The sequence below is a fragment of the Balaenoptera acutorostrata genome, chromosome 3 (assembly GCF_949987535.1).
Source record: "Balaenoptera acutorostrata chromosome 3, mBalAcu1.1, whole genome shotgun sequence".
In the NCBI taxonomy this organism is placed as follows: domain Eukaryota; kingdom Metazoa; phylum Chordata; class Mammalia; order Artiodactyla; family Balaenopteridae; genus Balaenoptera; species Balaenoptera acutorostrata.
Window position 1 is genome coordinate 14,071,847 of NC_080066.1, and position 22,755 is coordinate 14,094,601.

The window sequence follows — 22,755 nt, forward strand, 5'->3', positions numbered from 1 at the left end:
ACTGCTTGAATTCTTAAAAGGAAAGAAAGTGTGACCTAATGATGTTATATACAGCCAAGATACAATTCAAAAATCAGGACAAGAAGGAAATACTTTCCATTATGAACAAACTCAGAGAATACAGGTCTGCAGAACTTATTCTTGAAAAAAGGTACTGAACAATAAAGTTCTGCCATTTAAGACATGATATAAAGAACTCACTGGAGAAGCTGTGGTGAAAGGACTGGTAGTGACCATCCTACAAATTTAAATTAAATACAGAACAAATGGGACTTCTCTGGTGGTCCAGTGGGTAAGACTCCATGATCCCAATGCAGGGGCCTGGGTTCCATCCCTGGTTGGGGAACTAAATCCCACACACATGCGCAACTAAGAGTTTGCATGCCGCAACTAAGAGTCTGTATGCCACAACTAAGAGCCCACATGCCACAACTAAAAAAAAAAAGATCCCATGTGCCACAACTAAGAAGTCCGTGTGCCGCAACTAAGACCCGCCAGAGCGGGACTTCCCTGGTGGTCCAGCGGTTAAGAATCCATCTTGCAATGCGGGGTACACCGGTTCAATCCCTGGTCGGGGAACTAAGATCCCACATGCCGTGGGGCAACTAAGCCCGCACACTGCAAATACTGAGCCCGCATGCCACAACTAATGACCCTGCGCACCGCAACTAAGACCCAACGCAGGAAAAAGAAAAGACCCGCCACAGCCAAATAAATAAATAAATATTTTTTTAAAATACAGAACAAATCCCTAAAACAACTCTGAGGATTGCGTTTACAGAAGAGAATGTCTCAGACCTGAAAAATATAACATAAAGATCTTTGAAAAACAAACAAACTGGAGGGCACAGGAAATGAGAAGAGCATGGGGATGCTGTTAGCCTTTCAAGGCAGGAGCTCAATATAGATTTTGAAGCATGTAGTTAAAACAAAATAGCCTGCCACCAAATAGTAATTACACATAAATCCCCTCCTTGTAGACAAAGTCTGGTTTTCTTTGGCTAATCACCCTCTCACATCCTCAAACTCCAGCCCAGAGGTGAACATGGTATATCTAAGTCAATTTAGATAAATCTACCCTCCCTACCCACTGACTGCCTTAGGTCTGGGATAGATTTAGGTCAGGATAATAAAACAGAAGGGTAAATTTTCTGTGAGATGGCTGGGAATGTTCTCTCTCTTAAAAACGTACTCCCTTCCTGCCTTCAGATGCTCAAGTGTTAGGCCATGACCCTTGGAACAACTGTAATGACCTGACAACTATGCCTAGAAAAGCCAAGAGAACCACAAGAAAGACAACAATGCCCTGCCACCATTGAACTGGCTATTGTTAAATTAACCAATCTTAGAAAAGCCTCTGGACATCTTATGCAAAACAATAAATTTCCTACTGCTTTAGCAATATTCTGTTACAGCTAAAAGCATCTGAACTGGAAAGACAATCTTACCTCTCAATGTTTTCTGTTTGTTTTTGTAATCTCTATTATTAAGCTTCAAGGTATAAATTTAAGGAAATAATATCTCTTGTGGTAAGGAAATTTTATATGAAGTTCAATGTTATCTATTTTGCTTCACTTTCTTTTTCTTCTATACAGCCAAGTAAATCTAACTTTAATATTAAAAAAATTAATGTATTATATCATTTTAATATTTTTTATTGCTCTATCCTTTTTTAAATCTATTTTCCATCTATATATAAAAATCTGGATTATATAGCTATCTATATATAAAAATTTACTTAGTAGTAATAATGGCTATTTCTGGATGGTGGATTCTGGAGTGGGTCTTTTTTTTTTTAATTAACTTGCATTTTCTAAAATGCTTTGCCTTGTTTGAATTTTTTTTAATAATTACATATGGCTTAACAAAAAGAATGGGCTAAAATGAGGTAGAGACAGCTAGCTATTCACCAAACCCATTTCCTTTTCTTATTCAGAGTATAACTAGACATTTCCCAGTTTCCTTTTGCAGTTCAATGTGGCATTTAACTGGGTTGAAGTCAAATGCAATCTGAATGAAAAACGACATGTGCTGCCTCTAGGCCTGGTCCTTCATAGCCCCAAGTATTGAGTGTCCATGCTCCTTCCTCTTCCAGAGATTAATGCAAGTGAACACGGCAGCCACGAAGGAACAATGAAAAGAAGGCCGAGTCACAAGGTGGAAGGAACTTAAATTCCTGATTCATGCCTTATAAGAAAGAAAGCTGTCTGCAACACCCATTCTGGACTTAGCTGTGAATGAAAAATAAACATTGTATTAATCCTCATAATCTGAAGATTGTCATGTGTTAGGAGAAAGTTCTTACATGAGTCTCTACTGTTTCTGTATGTCTTGAGAATGAGACAATGACTTGCCCATCATTCTGAACTATCTTTTCAAGGTTGTTCGTATAATGATCAGACTTAGAAGACAGAATGTGTACCTTAGGAGCAAAGGGCAGCCACACTTACTGTCTATTACAAAAGATTCAGGTGCCCTAAGATCAGAGTTCCTCTACTGCAATGCAAAATACTGCATGAGCAGATGTCATCTGGTCCTCTTTGCATTGCCCTACGGAAACTGGATCTTGGGGGAGCAGTGCAAAAACACTGATACTCTGGCTACTTCTACTGCTTTAAGTAATAAACTATACTTCATCTCTGACCCAGAATTCTCTTGTCTCCTAACTAGTTACCTTATAAGTAGAGTAAAATCACAGACCTCTTTCAAAGTTCTTGACAGTTTGGTAATAGGAATGTGATGCTGTTAGAGACATGGCTTTCTGGAAGAGGAAGAATAAGGGCCTCAAGGGCCAGTTAATGGGATTTGAGGGAAGTCTGTGGGAACGACTAACAAACATATTGAGCAAATCGTATGGTCAATCAAGCAGTAAACGGTCCTTCATTTTACTGCCTGACAATGAGGAAGAACTGAGGAGGTGGCTATTGAAACCTCCTCCAGGTTACAAGGATATACTGTACAATACAGGGAATACAGCCAAGATTTTATAACTATAAATAGAGTATAAAGTTTAAAAACTGTAAATCACTATATGTACACCTGCAACATATATAATTTTGTACATCAACTATACTTCAATTAAAACAAAAAACAAAAAACAAAAAACCTTCAGGTAGGATGATTTCCTCACCAATCTGGCAGTTGGCTTCAGTTCCATCCTACCATAATAATAACTAGTGAACAGAAGGTTCTAACCCTTTTCAGATAACAGTTACAGAGCCACTCACCTATACTGGGCATGAAAGGAGGGAAACTGGCAAGCAATCACTATGGGCAGAAACAAGGTGAATCATAGGAACCCTGGTTCGCTTGAAAAATGCAGGCAGAGGGGCCTTAATGTATGTTAAGGAAGAATGGCAATAGCTGGGTTGCCTCACAGCTCAATACCACCTGCGATCTATCGAGCCAACTTTAAATTCAATTAGAGATGACAATAAAAGACTTCAGATATTTTTGCCATGGATCCTGGTTGCTATAAGGCAGCTTTGGTCAGGAAATCTCAGGGAGATTTCCCAGAGACAGACCAACACCCATGAGAAATTACAGTTGAGACTTAGAGTAGTATTCAGGTTCTTGATGCCCCAGGTTGGATTTACAATATTAATAAAGCATTTACAGTATAATAAAGATGACCCACTGGAGAATGAGAAATCTAGATAAATTTTTCCAATCACCACTGCCACCCTGAAAAACTCTCCCAGTCTTTATGAAACTAGCACCTTACTGAAACTAGGTGAAAACCTGAGAGTTTAACTTTGTATTGGGTAGCAGATACCCCAGACTGAGGAGAGCTCTCCAAAACGGGTTCCTACTGTGTGAGCCAAAATCAAGTTGACCAGAGAGTGCAAACTGGCTGCTGAATCATGGGGCCCCCTGGGCTGAAATAAATGGTGTCACCCATGAGGACGTCAAAATATAGAGCATTGTGAATGCTGAAAACACGGGAAATTTGTTTGGTTAACCCACCAGCAGCCGTCATGCCCTTGGAAATTGAAAATAAACCCAAAGGTGAATTTAACAGTGTGGAGCCATCTCTACCCCCGCAGTCTCTCACTCTTCCTCAACCTCCTCAGACTTTAAGGTGATCACAGTTGCTTTAAGAAGAAAAATGATTAGAGATGAGGATAAGGTTTCCCAGTCCCCAAAGAGAAATCAACTAATGGCCATAGGCGCCCATCCAACTATGCTGGAGAATTTGGAGACAGCAGAGACACAAATTTTTATGGTCCTGTCACACAGGGTTACCCAGATTACTATCTTACCGGGACCTATGGAAGAAAAAGGCACCAGCATCAGTGGAAAGATTCACAGTGGGAAGAAGGAAGCTAATACTCTCTACCTTCAGCGCCCCACAATCCTCATTATGCACTTGAGCTACAAGTTTTGTGACTAATGATTTTGGTCATTTGAGACTCTGGCAAAAAGCCTCTACCCAGAGGCTCCCATTGGGGTTCTAGATTTGCTGCCTCCCTGACACAGCTATCAGGGGCACCCCTTTTTGAAAAGTAGCTATTAGCTTGCCAGTGGGCCCTTGTCAAAACTAGACCCACGGAACAATGTGACTCTCCAGCCTATGATGTCTAATATTAAGTCAGACTTAATGACTAACAATGTGGCAAGGGCCCAAAATTCCTCACTTGTCAAATGGAAATGGTATATTCAAGAACACAACTGCCCTGGTCCCATCAGCATCTCAGCTTTGTATTTAAAATGTGACAGCTACCTCTGTTCTGTCACCTGATGCAAAGCTGTTGGCTTAATGTGGACCTCAATTCATAGAGCTTCCCTTCAACAATGAGCTTGGTTCACTGACTGGTTCAACTAAACTGAAACCAAATGGTATGTGGTATGCACTGGGCTGCAGCAGCTATTCAGCCTCAGTACTTGCTAAACTGATCCAAAATTACAGGCCATCACTACACTAGGAGGCAGAATTCAAGCCATTCTCACAGCACCAGACAATACTTCTGTGGAAAGTAAAATAATGGTACTGAAAGATGTCTAAACCCTAACCCTCAGAATCTGTAAATATGTTACCTTACATGGCAAAAGACACTTTGCAAATATAAGTATATTTACTTATCCTGGAGTATCCAGCAGGCCCAATGCAATCACAGGGATCCTTAAAGTGAAAAAAGGAGGGCTTCCCTGGTGGCGCAGTGGTTGAGAATCTGCCTGCCGATGCAGGGGATGCGGGTTCGAGCCCTGGTCTGGGAAGATCCCACATGCCGCAGAGCAACTGGGCCCGTGAGCCACAACTGCTGAGCCTGCGCATCTGCAGCCTGTGCTCCGCAACAAGAGAGGCCGCGATAGTGAGAGGCCCGCGCACCGCGATGAAGAGTGGCCCCCACTTGCCGCAACTAGAGAAAGCCCTCGCACAGAAACGAAGACCCAACACAGCCAAAATTAATTAATTAATTAATTAAGAATGCAAATGACCCCAAGGATCAGGTGTTAAAAAAAAAAACAAAAAAAAAACAAAAAAACTTGGCTACTGAAATGATCCTAAAAAAAAAAAAAGAAAAGAAAAAAGGAGGCAAAAGAAGAGAGTCAATGGAAGATATGACTACAGAAGACTGATCAGAGAGCTGCAACGTTGCTGGCTTTAAACAGACGAAATGGGCCATGAAGCAAGGGATGTGGGCATACCCTAGTGGCTGAAAAAGTTAAGGAAACAAACTATGTAAACACACAAAGGAATGAATAATAAATGATTTAATGCTCACTTTAACTTCTCTCTGCCTGCTTAACAAGTATATCCATTTTACAACATTTAATACTAAATCGTTTTCTTCTTCCATGGATAAAAGTCCATCCCTTCTCAACGTCTCATCAGAGATTATCCCTTTTCATGACCTCAGCAGACCCCTCCTACTCCATTAACATCCTGTGCTACAGTTTCATATTCCTATAAATGTATATGTAACTACTACATTATAGTCAATGCAACTAAAACTATAAATCCTCCTAAATCAGTTCTTAATTACTCAAAAGTTGTCAATAATACTACCTTTATTTCATTACCCTCATACTTAAAATTCTGGGTTTGTTTAAAAAGCAAGCATTTCACATGGTTTCAATGTGTTCAAGAAACCATATTAGGCACTGTGGAAAAAACAGTAAAGTACAAAAGATACGGATCAGTTTTGAAACACAATGTAGGGAATTCCCTGGTGGTCCAGTGGTTAGGACTCCGTGCTTCCACTGCAAGGGGAATGGGCTTGATCCCTGGTCAGGGAACTATGATCCCGAATGCCACACAGCACGGCCAAAAACAAAAAACAAAACAAAACACAATATAGCCCGGCAGTTAGACATATACTAATGACAACTAGTAGTAAAAAAGTGAAATGAAAAAATAAGAAAATTGTGTAAAAGATATCCAAAGCAAGAGATACAGCATGAGTCACACAAGACAAAGTCTAGCTTCCTGAGAAAGCCAGAACTAAGTGCTGGACTTGAACTGAGATGGAAGAAAGAAAAGAGGAAAATGAAAACTGAAGAGCATCATTATTTGACAAAAAAAGAATAATTGGAGCACAAAGAATAATGTTTAAAAAAAAAAAACCCAAAGCTTATTTGGAGGCAATGGGTACAATATGATTCAAACAAATTGTTTTTCCCTTCTGTTACATGTAATGTGCCAATACCTCAGTCCAAGCAAAGCCTCATCACTTAAGTCTTTCTGACAACTCTTCGTTTTTACTATCAAATCAATCTCCTTATTTTACCATATTAATTATAATTTACAACTCTTAAAATAGTAATAATTTCACTTATTTGAATCAAATATACATCTAGCCTAACCCATCTCAAACTCCAGTTTCACAATTCTAACTGCCTTTAAAATGTTTCCCATTCCACCACACCTAATGTGACTAAAATCAGAATTATCAGTTCCTCCTTTTTATAATGTTTACTCATTATAATGAGTAATTATAATGTTTACTTTTTCCTCAAGGCCCTACTTGTACTTATGGTGGTAGCGTGTCCCCTAGTGAAGACAGCCTATAACCATCCCATCACTTACAATGCACTCTTCCCCTTGCCCTACTGCTACCAATCAGATCCCGGGCCTTATAGATTTTATTGCTTCAGTGCCTTGAATATCACTTCCCATATCCTTCCATTCATATACCTATTAAAACTCAGTTTAGACTTCATTACTTTTAATCTGATTCAGGCTAACGTGCTTAAGCAACATAATATAGTGGTTAAAGAGCATGGACTCAGGAGCCAGACTATGTGGGTTCACATTTGGCTCTATCTTATTCACTATTAGCTTGTGCACACTGTTAAACTTCTATGGCACAGTTTTCATATCTGTAAACAATAATAATAATTGTACTTATCGCACAAGTTTGTTGCTGGGGATTCTATGAGTTGATGATACACGTAAAGTACCTAGAACAATGTCTAACATACAGTAAACGTTAGTTACTGCTGCTTGGCTGTCATTGTGGTTGTCATCATCATCATTCTACAAACTGGTCTCCTTATTTCAATTACTTATTAAGTAAAATTATTTATTTATTCAGTACACAAATGCTGATAATACAAACGTAAATAGGACAAAAATTTATGGAGAAATTCCATTGTTTCAATGGGGAAGACAAATACACAAAACTTAGATACATGTTATAAAGAGAACTATCAGTCATCATAGTAGTTCACAAATTCTGTCCCCTCATACAAAACTGGGTAAATAATCTTCCTTGTACCACTATTAAATGCAAACTCTTCTTACTGAGATTGCCATAAATGGCCCCTACCTATATTTTCATGCTTATCATTCTTATTCCCCTACCCCATGTTTTCAACAAACTGAACCTTCTCCATGTTCAAAATACTGTGAAGCTTCTAGCTTTTGTACTCTGAAGATATTGTTCATGCAATTGAGAGCACTGTCCTCTCCTATCTCCTTAGGAAAAATCAATGACAACATTCAAAACGTTTCTAAAATAACACTACTTTCACTTAGCATTTCCTACTGCCTCACAGGAAACTTCTGCCAAATTTCCACAAGAACTTTATTTTCTTCTCACTGGACCAATCTCACTCTGACTCACGTGTATATTTATTTTAACCATTCAGCCTAACCTAAGCTATTTTTAAAAAAATTCAGCTGTGGGGGCTTCCCTGGTGGCGCAGTGGTTGAGAATCTGCCTGCCAATGCAGGGGACACGGGTTCGAGCCCTGGTCTGGGAAGATCCCACATGCCGCGGTGCAACTAGGCCCGTGAGCCACAATTACTGAGTCTGCGCGTCTGGAGCCTGTGCTCCGCAACAAGAGAGGCCCGTGCACCGCGATTAAGAGTGGCCCCCGCTTGCCACAACTAGAGAGAAAGCCCTCGCACAGAAACGAAGACCCAACACAGCCAAAAATAAATAAATAAATAAGTAAATAAAATTTTAAAAAATCAGCTGTGGTTATATAGGACAAGGTTTGAAAAAAATAGGTCTACACAACAATTTATTCAGTAAAAACGTCAATTGAGTGAGTGATTTTACCACACAGAATCATAATAGGTAACTATCCTCTAAGCAGAGTCACCTAATAATTCATCAATTAAGAATAAATTATTATTGGGGACTTCCTTGGTGGTCCAGTGGTTAAGAATCCGCCTCCCAATGCAGAGGATGCAGGGTGGATCCCTGGTCGGGGAACTAAGATCCCACAGGCTACAGGGCAGCTAAGCCCAGGCGATGCAACTACTGAGCCCGTGCCCTCTAGAGCCCGCGTGCCGCAACTAAAACCCAACACAGCTAAATAAATAAATATTTAAAAAAAGAATAAATTACTATTATCCCCATAATTTTTTTATCACAAAAACTTTCCAGTCTACTGGTTACCTGGAAGACTTAGTACAAAGTAATTCCTTACCTATTAGGGGTTGAACCTAAAACTTTTTAGTGCCCATGTGATTCCCATATTTACTTCATGATGAAGTAAACAAGAAACTGAATAAAAACACTTCATAATTTAAACAAAGTAACACTAATATTTGTCCAGAAACTGTAAACATGAACAACCAAGCTCTCATTATTTTCTAAAGCCGTGCTTTCCATATGGTATCTACCTGCCACACGTGGCTATTTAACTTATTTAACTGTGGTCTAGTCTAGAACTTCACAATAAATCAATAAAAATTTACATTTGAATGTACTCCTCTCACTTTTCCTCTAATGTAGCTATGAGACAAAGTTTATTTAACAATAATCAGCCCCAAGAAGATAAACAAAGAGCTGAAGACCAAATAACTTATCATCATGAAGGAACAAAACTACTACTGAGAAAAGCAAAAACAAAAAATAAGTGTTGGCAAGGATGTGGAGAAACTGGAAACCCTGTTGGTAGAAATGTAAAATGGTACAGCTGCTATGGAAAATAGTACAGCAGCTCCTCAAAAAATTAAACACAGAATCACCATGTGATCCAGCAATTCCACTTCTGGGTATATACCCAAAAGAGCTGAAAGCAGAGGCTTGAAGAGATATTGTATACCCACCCATGTTCACAGCAGCATTATTCATTCGCAACAGCTAGAATGTGGAAGCAACCCAAGTCTTCATCAACAAATAAATGAATAAGCAAAATGTGGCATGTACATATAACAGAATATTCCACTTATAAGAGGAATCTAGAGTAGTCAAATTCCTAAAAACACAAAGTAGAATAGTGGCTGCCAGGAGCTTGGGGGGGGAGTTGGGGGGGAAGTTACTGCTTACTGGTTGCAGAGTTTCCGTTCTGCAAGATGAAAAGAGTTCTGCAGATGGATGGTGGTGATGGGTGCACAGCAATATAAATGTATTTAATGCCACTGAACTCACATTTTAAAACGGTTTAAAGTTAATCTTATGTATGTTCTACCACTTTAAAAATGAGGGGTGATAACTACTACAGAGAGAGAGAAACCTAGGGCCCTTGTCATTACCACTATCATAAAAGAATTGAAACAAGCTCACATAGAGAAGTTTAAGTAGTTGGAGAGCTGCCCCAAACTGCTTATATAATACATTCTGTCTATGCACTGTTTACTTTTTCTTCATCCATTCCCCCACTTAATTGAAATGCTACAACTAAGACCGAGGTGGTTTTTTCAGCTTAAAAATAGGGAATAGCAGGGGCTTCCCTGGTGGCGCAGTGGTTAAGAATCCGCCTGCCAATGCAGGAGACACGGGTTCGAGCCCTGGTCCGGGAAGATCCCACATGCCGCGGAGCAACTAAGCCCGTGTGCCACAACTGAGCCCGCGCGCCACAACTACTGAAGCCTGCACGCCTAGACCCCGTGCTCCGCAATAAGAGAAGCCACCGCAATGAGAAGCCCGTGCAAGGGAGAGTAGCCCCCGCTCGCCACAACTAGAGAAAGCCTGCGCACAGCAACAAAGACCCAACGCAGCCAAAAATAAATAAATAAAATGAATAAATTTATTTAAAAAAAAAAATAGGGAATACCAGAAACAAACCAAACAAGACAAAATCACTTGCTTTTAAAATACAACTGTTGGGGCTTCCCTGGTGGCGCAGTAGTTAAGAATCTGCCTGCCAATGCAGGGGACACAGGTTCGAGCCCTGGTCTGGGAAGATACCACATGCCGCAGAGCAGCTGGGCCCGTGAGCCACAATTACTGAGCCTGCGCATCTGGAGCCTGTGCTCCGCAACAAGAGAGGCCGCAATAGTGAGAGGCCCGTGCACTGCGATGAAGAGTGGCCCCCACTTGCCACAACTAGAGAAAGCCCTCGCACAGAAACGAAGACCCAACACAGCCATAAATAAATAAAATTTAAAAAATAAATAAAAATTAAAAAAAAATAAAATACAACTGTTATGTCACAAAGTATTCGGTAAAACAGTACTGTAAAAGTACTTTGTACTACTACTACCTCAAACAATAAGGTAACTGATATAAGATTAACATATAAAAGTCAACAGTCTTTATAAACAGACAATAAAAGAAGATACAATAATAGTGAAACCCCTTTTAAAATAACAAGAAAGAAATTAACAAAGGGAAGATGGTGGCAACAGAGTAGTTTCTCAATCTCTCTGAATCCCCATATAAAAACAGACAATTTAGGAAAACCAAAAATCCATGGAATAACATTTTACAACAAAACCAAGTGTCAAAGTACTTCCATCAACCCCAAAATACAAACAGAGTGGAACAAAGAACTACAAGATCTGCATGGTAACAGCATTTGTGAGGGGAGAAGGAAGCCACAAGAAAACCACAAAATTACCAACGGTATCCACTGCAAAGCACTAAGGGCTAATTTGAGGACAGCAGCTGAAACAAGAAAGGGTTTTGCAATGGCCAACACCAGATAAATGCAAGCAGCCTCCAGTAAGAAGGGCTGAAGTGGGGTCTCAAATTAACCTTCCAGGCAAGGGCCCATTCTAGGACACGGACTTACTCCAAAGAAAAATGGTTTCTAAATACCATCCCCACTGAAAGAACATGATACAATGATAGCAAAAAAAAAAAAAAAAAAAAGGTTATGATGCACTGTGAACAATACACCACTTATGTGGTATTTCTATCAAGTATGCTTAACATAAATCTAATCAAAAGGAAATGAAAAAGACAAATCCCAGTTGAGGGACATGCTGCAAAACAACTAGTACAGAACCTTCAAAAATGTCAACATTGCCAAAGGTAGAAAAGCCTGAGGACTAAAGAGATGTAACTAAATGCAATGCTTGATACTTAACTGAATCCTGGATCAATTTCTTTTAAGTCAGCTATAAAGAACATTATTGGGACAACAGGAAATATTTGGATATGGACTATATAAAGTAGATGCTACATAAACATTTATTAAATTCAATTAAACATTAGTGTCCCTATTCTTCATCCATGGAAAAGGAAATTAAACTAGATAGTGTAACATAGGAAATAAGTATATTAACAAATTTTTACTATTAATGGAAAAAATTTGTTACAGTCACCATAATTCTAAGATTTTAGACAGTTGGAATTCAACTCTAAACACCTAAATGAATTTAAGTCTTCACATTATGTGTAATCTCAACCTTATAAAAGATAGTAACTCTACTGAATAAAGAAATTAGTCCCTCAGCCAATTCAATTACTCATAAAATTCCATTTCATGGGCATGGTATTTAATTGATGCAAACTGTATTAATGTTTATCTTTAATATCTAAATTCAAGCAAAATTTCAAAAAGTCTATTCACATCTACTTGAAACTTGTCTGTTTATCCTCTTTTGACAAGGAATCTTTCCCTCCTAAGTTACAAGCTCCTTGTAAGTCTCTTCTCCCAAACACTAGTCTAAGTAAGAACTTCCTGGAACAAAGCAGAGGATTCACGAGAGATTCTTTATATCAGCATTCTTTTTAGAACACATGAAAACTGCACCATTTTTACTAAGACCAAAAAAAGTTCAATTTGTAATACATCTGATTTATCTAACTTTTAAAGAAATGTGATTATTAAACCTCCAAGTAAAAGGCAGAAAGACTTGTGAAAATAAGATCCACAGGGGCTTCCCTGGTGGCACAGTGGTTGGGAGTCCGCCTGCCAATGCAGGGGACATGGGTTTGAGCCCTGGTCCAGGACGATCCCACATGCCGCGGAGCAACTAACCCCATGCGCCACAACTACTGAGCCTGCGCTCTAGAGCCCATGGGCCACAGCTGCTGGGGCCCACGCACCTAGACCCCGTGCTCAGCAGCAAAGGGAGGCCACCACAGTGAGAAACTCGTGCACTGCGGCGGGGAGTGGTCCCCGCTCGCCGCAACTGGAGAGAGCCCGCGCGCAGCAATGAAGAGCCAACGCAGCCAAAAATAAATAAATAAATTTTTTTAAAAAAGAAAAAAGATTCACAGACTTTGGAGTCAGGCATGCTTGGTCTTAAATCCTTGTTCCATCATTTATTAATAGATATCTCCTGTTTTTGTCTGCCCATTATTTTTCTTTAGGTAACTCTTCCCTACTCCTTGTGACCTTGCTAAGACCTTCAACCACAGTAACCCAATACTCCGGACCACAAGAGTGGGTGTGTTAAACAGACAAGGCCAATCCTATGTGGACAACCTTCAGGGTCCCCAAACATTCTCAGTTCCAATGGCTTTCACTTAGATTCTCCTTTGGTATGCCTATAATCACATCTTGTGCCCCAAAACTTGAAGGGTCTAAGATCTTACCGTACTTGCAAGCTAACAATTAGCCCACCAGTTTCATGAGTGCTGGAAGAAGACACAAGACTCCTGGGTTGGACACAGAGGGCTCTATTACTCATAGCAATAGCAGTAGCCAGAGTGTCAGCATTTGCATCGTTCCCCAACCCCCAATTCTGACAGGATAACCCGAAGGAGGCCAGATGACACTTGCACACAGAGTGGGTTGCATTTAAGGAGAGCAATCTTGGGCTTAGGGAACCCAATTCTGAACAGTAAGCATGCTTGCCAGTTACCCCAGAAAGAGGTATTCTCTCTGTACCTCCCAAGACTATATGCAACTCTGCTCTTGCTCTGGACGGCGCCTCCATTTTCCAAGGGTATTCATCATATAAAACCTTTGAAAAGATCAACAAAGGCAGTTGAGGCCACTGCTCGCAAGACGTGTACAAATGTCAGAGTCCCATGGAGAACTGTCTCCCAACAACTGATGCCAAAACAGACCAATGAAATATTCAACCACTATGATCTATTCTTTCTTCACAACCTTGCAGTTAACTCACTCTCTTACTTGTTCTTGGGACCTCACTGAGTTCTTCCAGGCCCTTGCTCCAACACTTCCTCCAAATCTATATGCCCCCATTCCCTAGTTTCACTTTAAACACTTTTGAAAATAACTTGTCTCCTTATCCTAATACCCAACCTGCTTAGCAATATCTCCCCTAGGATTCTGCCCTCGTCTACCTTCTCTGTTCCATTATCCAGGTGACGAAGTTGTAAGCAGATCGGGTAGGGGGGTCTCGGAGAAAGAGAACCAGGCATGGCTTTCTTGACATAAGAGAAGCCATTTCTGGCCTAAGCCATTTTGTGATCTAAGCCTGGCCGCAAGGCTTGCCCTTGAACAGGTCTCCATAATTATTGATCTTACAGGAAATGCAGGAACAAAGGAAAATTAACAGGGAAGAGCTAAATCAGACTGCATATTCGATCTGTTTGATTTCATTAACCTTTGCTTTTTGTTGCTTTTGTTATCTTAATCATACATAATGGCCTGCCTCAGGGAACCCTGCCCCTCTGCCTGAATGTTAAACTAAAGTGCCTCTGTTCAGCTCACCGGGAGACAATCTGACCCTGTCCACCTGTGGATGGCTGCAAGAAAGAAGAAATTAACACACTCCCTCACAGAGGCTGGCCATTCCAGGGGATATGTGCAAAACTTACGGCCTTTTTACTTTACTTCCTCATCTACCCCTCTCTGTGCTATAAAAGAAACTGGCACCCAAACCCCGATAATATGGTTTTTCGGAGACACCAGTCTGCCACCTTCTCTGTCTGCCAACTTTCCGAATAAAGTTGTATTCCTTGCTTCAACACCTCGTCTGCGATTCACTGGCCTGTCTTGATGCAAGCAGAGCGAGCTTGGACTCGGTAACAGAAATGCGGTCAAGAAACAGTAATTCAAGACTTCCCTGGTGGCGCAGTGGTTGAGAATCTGCCTGCCAATGCAGGGGACACGGGTTCGAGCCCCGGTCTGGGAAGATCCCACATGCCGCGGAGCAACTAGGCCCGTGAGCCACAATTACTGAGCCTGCGCATCTGGAGCCTGTGCTCCGCAACAAGAGAGTCCGCGGTAGTGAGAGGCCCGCGCACCGTGATGAAGAGTGGCCCCCACTTGCCGCAACTGGAGAAAGCCCTCGCACAGAAACGAAGACCCAACACAGCCATAAATAAATAAATAAACAAATGAATAAATAATTTTTTTAAAAAAAAGGCATAGTGTTTGCATATAGCCTACACATCCTCTCATATATTTTAAATCATGTCTTGATTATTTATCATACCTAATACAATGTAAATGCTACATAAACAGCTGCCTGAGCCTGGCACATTCAAATTTTTCCTATTGGAACTTTCTGGAATTTCTTCCACAGTTGGCTGGATCTGCAGATATGTAACCCATGGATACGGAGGGCCAACAGTATATTTATTATTATTATACTACTTGATCTTTCATATGCAATGACCCTCCTTGAAATATTCACTTCCCTAGATTCCAAAATACCAGTCTCTCCTACTTTTCCTCCTATACCTATACTACCTCTTCATTTCCGCCACAGACTTCTCCCTTCCCCATTACTGCTGAAGTAAGAAAGGGAGGGAGAGACTAATTTACAACAGAATACCAACTAATGCATGTAGAATGAATGATGGGATTAGAAAATCACCTTTTGTCAAACACTTGTGGCATCATCAATGGATGCTAAAACTTGTGGGTGAAAATTTGTAAGAATCAGGACATTTGAGTAATTCTCAGGGTGTGGTAGCATGCTCCAAGACAGTTCCCAATGATCTTTGTCCCTAGGCAGTATCCACCCACACTGAACAGACTGCCCTATGTATCCATTAGAATATTGCAAAAATGATGGTATGCCTTTAAAGTGGTTAAAATAGTAAATGATACTTTATATATATTTTACCACCAAAATATAGTTTAGAAAAACAGGCATCTAACTGGTGGGACAGGGACGGACACACACACACACACATACCATGTGATATCTGAGGCCAGGTCACAAAAAATACTGCAGCTTTCACCTTGCTCTCTCTTACTCTGGGCAAAGGTCACTCACTTTAGGAAAAGCTAGGTGCCATGTCATGAGGACACTCAAGCAGCGCTATGGAAAGGTCCATGCGGCGAGAAACTGAGGTTCCTGCTCAGCCAGCACCAACTTAGTGGCCATGTAAATAAGCCATCTTGTAAGCATACCTATCAGCCTCAGTCAAGCCTTCAAATGACTGTACTCCTGCCAACATCTTGACTGTAATCCGATGAGGGACCCTGAGCAAGAAACACCCAGCTAAGTCTAAATTCCTGACCCACAGAAACTATGACACAATAAATGTTTATTATACTTTTAAGTCACTAAATTTCAGGGTAATTTGTTATGCCGCAATTGGTAATTTATACACATTTTTGTTACAAGGCATGGGATGCTACCATAAGAGAAAACCTAAAAATGTGGGAGTCACTAGGAATTAGACAGTGGGCAGGAGCTGGAAGGACTCTTAGGAGATGATGCGTGAAAGCCTAACGAGCATGGAAGAGACTATTCCTAGCCTTTCAGGACGCTGCTAAGGAGGGCTTAAAAGAGAAAAAAATGTACTTGAAAATTAGAGGAAAGGGGGTTCTTGTTATGTAGTAACAACATTTAGCAACATTATGCCCATGGTAACATAGAAAAGAGAAAGTGTACTCAATGTATTGTATGATTTAACAAGGAGATTTTCTAGGTAATATGTTGAAAGTGCAGTCTTTTTGCTATTTATAGTAAAAAAGCAGTATAGAGATAAACTAAACTAGGAAAACCACTGACAAAAAAGGAACCAAGACCTGCTGGTTTTATAAGTTGCCAGTCTTTCCAGACAGTAAACAATGCTAAAGTAAGGACTAGCTTCCAGAAAAACATAAAATCTAGGCTACTGTCAGAAAATCACTATATGAGAGCAAAGCAAGGGTGTGGCTGTAAAATCCACTGTTAAGATTTAGTGAGCCTCAGAGAACCTGAAACAATGTCAGGTGTCAGGGTCAGGAAAGACAAAGAAAGAATTAGGAAATATTCCAGACTGGGAAAAACTAAGAGACAGGACAACTGACTGCGATGTGTGATCCTGGATTGGATTCTGAAGCAGAAAAAAAAAGTCTCCCTCTTTTAGTATGGAGGACATTAGTGGGTGGAATTCAAATAGGATCTATAGATCTAATAGTTCTGCAACAATGTTAATTTACTGCCTTTGATCACCGTACTGTAATCATGTAGGAAATTTCCCCTTTTATTAAAACTACACATTAAAGTACTTAGGCTAATAGGGCATTATATTTATAATTCACTGTCTCAAGTTCAGAAAAAAAGATTATACATAGAAAAGTGAGCGAAAGAGGGCAAAGGCGGGAGAGTAAGGGAGGACATGATAAAGCTAACAGGATGAAATGCTAACATCTTGGGAGTCCGGGTGAATGGTGCAGAGAAATAATGTGTAGTATTTTTGCAACTTTTCCCAAAAGTCTAAAATTACTGCAAAATCGAAAGTTAAAAAAAAAAAAGTCAATCCTTCTAGCTGGCTGCCCAACACCCCAGGATGAAGGATAAAACTAGCGTTACTTATAAAACTATTCATGAAATGACACCTTTTTTTTTTTAATTGGGGTATAGTTGTTTTACAGTGTTGTGTTAGTTTCTACTGTACAGCAAAGTGGAGTTCCCTGTGCTATACAGCAGGTTTTTATTAGTTATCTATTTTATACATATTAGTGTATAAATGTCAATCCCAACCTCCCAGTTTATCCCACCCACCCCCTTGCCCCCCGTGGTGTCCATATGTTTGTTCTCTACATCTGTGGAAATGACCTTCTTAATTAAATAGTCTCATCTCCCGTCACTCTTCAGCCCCACCAAACACACACTCCAAACATTCTAAATTACTGTTCCTGCAAAGCCCTGCCCTTTCCCCTCTCTTAACTCTTTGCACACGTAGAAGCTTAAAGCTTTAACCTGAGTGGAAGATTTCCAAAGGGAAGTACAAAAAGGGTGTGTGTGTGTGTGTGTGTGTGTGCACGCGCGCGCGCGCACGTGTTAACAGGTGACTCTCAAAACTGAAAACTTAAAAAAAAAAAAATACAGAGAAGTAATGACAGCTCTGTGATTGAGAGTTTTATTCCTCCAAGGACCACAGAAGTAGCCCAGTTCTCTTCAAAGAGATGAACAGTCCTAAACAAAAGGGAAGTCCAGTCAATTCCCTGAGGTTCACAAAACACTAACCAAAAAGCTTATCTCCCCCAACCTCCCAAAGCACCCTAACAGTATTTATACTAGCAATAACTCCTTTATCTGTTGCCAGTTATTAATAACAGAATGGAACCAAGGGCAAGTAAGGGGGTAGAGTACAGGATGGGAGATAAATCCCTCTAATTGTAGTAGGGGACAGATGGATTTCTGTTATACCTATTTGGAACTGAGTATATTTCCACAAGATACACTGCCACTAATGTTAATGTGGTTGTAAAGTATTGTAAGTCTAGTATAGCATAATACTATACTACTGATACAATATAAGTTAACATTGATGAGTGGGAAGAGGATAAAGTGAGGATCAAATGAACTGGTACAGATTATCTCAATGCAATAAATAACCACTGATTTCTAAATGATGACCTCCAACTTAGCCTTTAGAAAAAAAAATCCTTTCTGAAGCTCGGAGCCTCACAAAACAATTGCATGCCTCCAAGTCTGATATGCATCTCCATTTCCTAACTCTTGCCCACATCTCACTCTATGACAGTGCTTCTGTAAACACAAAAACACTAGGCTTAAAAAAAAAATTCTATTTTACAATGAGCATTAGTTGACATTAATAGTCTTAGAAGATATTCTTCTTAAACAGTAATTCATGATCCAAACTATTTCATGATTGAATTAAGCCCCTCCTATAATATGCATAGCTTTTCATTCATTTCAAACATGTACTTTGATTCTTTTAAAAATATATATGCCAATTTTTAGAGAAACTGTCTCTCATTCAAAGGTATATCTCACCATTAACTTTTCCTCTCTCCTTGCGGCATTTCACAGTTAATATCTAACCAGTAATAATATATCTTGGGCCACACAGAAATTCTCTGAAAAGCAAAGGCTAAGTATTGGGTTGGCCAAAAAGTTCGTTTGGGTTTTTGTACCCTATGGAAAACCCGAACGAACTTTTTGGCCAGTCCAATTTTTTTTTAATCTTCTTATAGTTATATATAAAAAGTTAACTTATAAATTGATTTCATTTAAAAATAAGTGAGTTGGATAATACAATATTTAGTATTAAATATTCTTTACCATCACTTACTTATAACTTAATAAACATGTGACAGAATGAACACAGGTAAAAGAATTCACAGGGAACATGATTCTAACGTATCTTATGAACAATATCACCAAAATTTAGTTTATAATATATAATATTTTAAATTAGTAAAATCCAAATAGATTATAAGTACTACTTGTCAAAACATTTTATAACACGATATGCATATTTTCAAGACAACCTTATTAGATGTTAAAATCTTAAAAGAGGTAAGGAGGGATGAAGAGAAAGACAGTCTATAACACCCAATCTTTACAGCTACGTTATCATTTAACATCATACCATAATAAAAAAAGTCCCTCCCCAAATACTGCTAAGGCAAGCAAACAAGTCTAACAATAATAATAAATTTATAGTATGTTTATCTCACAGCCTTTATAGAGTATCAGAAAATCTTAATTATTAGAAAATAAAACGCACAAACTGATTTTAAGTCTGACAACAAAATCAAGTTGTACTAAACTTATACGTGTTAAAAGTAAAATTCAAATAGTATTTACATACTAATGAAAATGCCAACTGCTAGAAGTTAAAGCTAAACAAGTTTGACTAACTTCATACATTGTTTTTTAATACAGTATTCAACAACTGCAAAAACTCATAAAATGAAAACTTTAATTCATTCCTAGAGGGAAAAAAAAGATTAATAAATAAATATAGTCACCAGTACCGTATTTATTAAACACTGTACTACATTTAATAATTGTCCATTAAAAATAACATGACAGGGCATAGATTAAGATAAATATGGTCATACAGCAAATACTTCTTTAAACAAGATAATGCTCATGAAATGGCAGAATATAAGAACATCATTGGTATGACTTCCCTTTTCACAATTTATAATAAGCCCTACCTAAGACTTCCTCAATCGTGATTAAAAAGCTTAAATCTCACAATGCTTGTTACAAAAACTGCTAATTAAACCAAATCTGCCATTTTTCCATGAGCAACGCAAGCAACAATAAACAGCAAAACCAAACCCTACTATTGTCACTATCACAAAACCACCTCGTTAAAGAACTCAAAATGAATATGTGTACTTGTTGCCTAAGATCTACCAAAAATATATAAACCTGACAAATGTTCGGAAGGAGGATATAAAGTTATAATTATTATTCACTAATAATTGGAAAATTAATCTCAAAACAAAAAATTTAAGCTTTCAAAATGTTTACCTTGAAAAAAGAAACAAATTCTAACCAAATTCCTAAGTATTTACAAACATGAAAATGTTAAGTGATTTAGTTTTTCACACAATCTGTAGAAATATCTTCCCAACTAGTTTATACCAACTGTTGAAAAGTAATATTCTTTCCTAACTGAAGAAGTCCTTTGTATCTTCACTCTGTTGAAAACAATCCATAGCAGTATCCTTTTCCTATGTGGGCAATAAGTCCTATGAATGATTCTACAGTATTTATCATTAGTTTACTAAAAATTACTCATATCCTTTACAATAAGTAAAAATGTAAGCAGAAAACAGGTAAGTCAGAAGAAGACAGATTAGTATTAGGCAAGCTTTTAGTGTTTTAATTAAAAGACAGAATATTCTCAAACAAATGGTATGACATTTGGTCATTAAAAAAATAATAAACCATTAGCACCACTGGGGAAAAAATAACAGTCAAGAATATATAGAACTTCAAAATTGTTCTATATTATAAAGGGAAAAGGCTGATGAGATTTTTACTTACATGTGAAATAATCAGTTAATAATATCTAGCAACAAACCATTATTGCTAAAGTTACCCAAAAATTTCAAAAGACCAGAGTAACACATGCAAGAAATCCCTCACATGCCTTCAATCAAGTTTTCAATATTTCAAATTTTCAGTTGAAATGGGTACAACCATATTCACAAATATGGCATATTATTTTAAACCTACTCTTTGACTTAATACTCTGTATTAGCCAAAATTTTTCAGTATTTCAATGTTTTCATTCAGCTATCAAGAACTTAATTTTATCTAAAAAAGGGAAAAAAATCTATTAAGTAGATGTGCTACATATTTAGCAACAACAAATCCACTTACTTTTTTCTCTTTCTCATGATGTTTATCCTGAGAGTGAGAGGAAGAATCACTTAAACTTTGATCATATGACCTATTACATCCCCGTTTGCTCTTTTTCTAAAAAAGAAAATATGTATACATATAGGTATATGTATATAAAATTTGAAATCTTTTTTGTTAGGTTTAAACCAATTCAAGTGTGAAGTACTGTAAAATGTCTACTGAAGGAAAAAAAAAGTCTATTTCAAACTATATACTCCAGACACCATCCATATATTATATATTGCATTATAAAGGAAAATCTAACCCTAAATCTAACATTAATGCCATGTTTTTGTACGGTTATTAAAAAGTGTGAAAACAGACTATATTTTCAAACAAGCAGTAGCTTATTTGTCATTTTATTACAAAACCACCTCATTAAAGAGATCAACTATAGCTTTCAATGTCTGGTTTAAAAAACTAAAGATGTTTCAACCAAAAATAGAGAATGCCATATTGAAAGAGGATGCCAAGACCAGAAGAAAAGAAAAGAAAATATCTGAAGAGTTACTTTATGCCACTAGGAAAAGCAAGAAGCCTTTTAATCTCATACGTTCAGTATTAAGGCATACAATTTTCTAAAAATTTGTCTCTGCAGTTCATATAGAAAAAAAAATGAAAGGAAATGTCAGCATTAGACCCATGCATTTTTCAAAGCATTACTAAAACTATTACACATTTCTATTTAAAATACTTACACAGATTCATAATAAAGTATGACAGAGTTACTGGAGGTGTTAAAATTTGGTGGTACCATAACTAATTAGTTTAAACTAGATAAAAGTGACTATAAAAGATGATCAAATTCCATGCAAACATAGATCTTATACAATCTTATTAAATTAAACAGACTTTTTCCCCCAACCACCAAATGGGATAACAGCATATTAATAAGTAACAATGAAAAAATTCTATTTACGCAAAGTTCAAAATCCACTTTCATTATTTCGGTATTTTATCTATATCATCTCTGATTTAGAAAATGAACATTCCAATGTGGTTTTAACATCCTAAAGCAAATTTTCAATTTTACTATCTCAAGATTTCTCTTAGAACACTTCAATGTTCTTTGACAGTCATTAAAATAAATCAAAGTCTTCAATATTAAACAATATATATGTACAATCTTAAATATTTTATATGCATGAACCAGAATACTGGAGTCATGATGCCCTAATGCCCTAATGATATTATTTATTTTTAAAAAAGAAAGAAATAGCCCTATTCACAGGGGAGAGGTAACAATAAAAAATAACAATGAAACACTAAAGAAAAACAAAGAAGCCTTAAATTTTCAGTATACAAATCTGATACCACTAAAGACTGAGAAATAGACAACGGGGCATTAAGGAAATATTGATCTGTCAAAGGAACATGGACACAAAATATGTAATGGTTAATCAAATAATACTAACTCATCCATGCTACTATGTGACAGTAAAGAGTGATCAAATCTAATATTTCCAAAGTTGCATTTAAATATATTTTTCTCAAGATCTTTAACCAAGAAGTTACAAAAGAGCCTTGTTTCAGGTTTACTATCTCCAAGTAAATAAAAATGAAAATAAATAATAAAATGGGTAATAGTAATAAAGCAAAAAGATGAGAAGTGATAGAGAATCACAAAATACATAATCAAACTTAAAAAA

At 38.0% G+C, this 22,755-nt stretch overlaps 1 protein-coding gene across 11 annotated transcripts in view; it reads right to left on the reverse strand.

Moving 5' to 3' along the window:
- Positions 1–22,755, reverse strand: part of MLLT10 (MLLT10 histone lysine methyltransferase DOT1L cofactor) — a 253,347-nt gene that overhangs the window by 116,720 nt on the left and 113,872 nt on the right. For 10 of the 11 annotated variants that reach the window (XM_057543542.1, XM_057543540.1, XM_057543541.1 and 7 more), the window contains one exon: positions 21,086–21,181. The exons of the other annotated variant lie outside the window; for it this stretch is intronic. In XM_057543542.1, the coding sequence (XP_057399525.1) occupies positions 21,086–21,181 (96 nt within the window). The remainder of the gene's footprint in view (positions 1–21,085; positions 21,182–22,755) is intronic. 11 annotated transcript variants of the gene reach the window in all.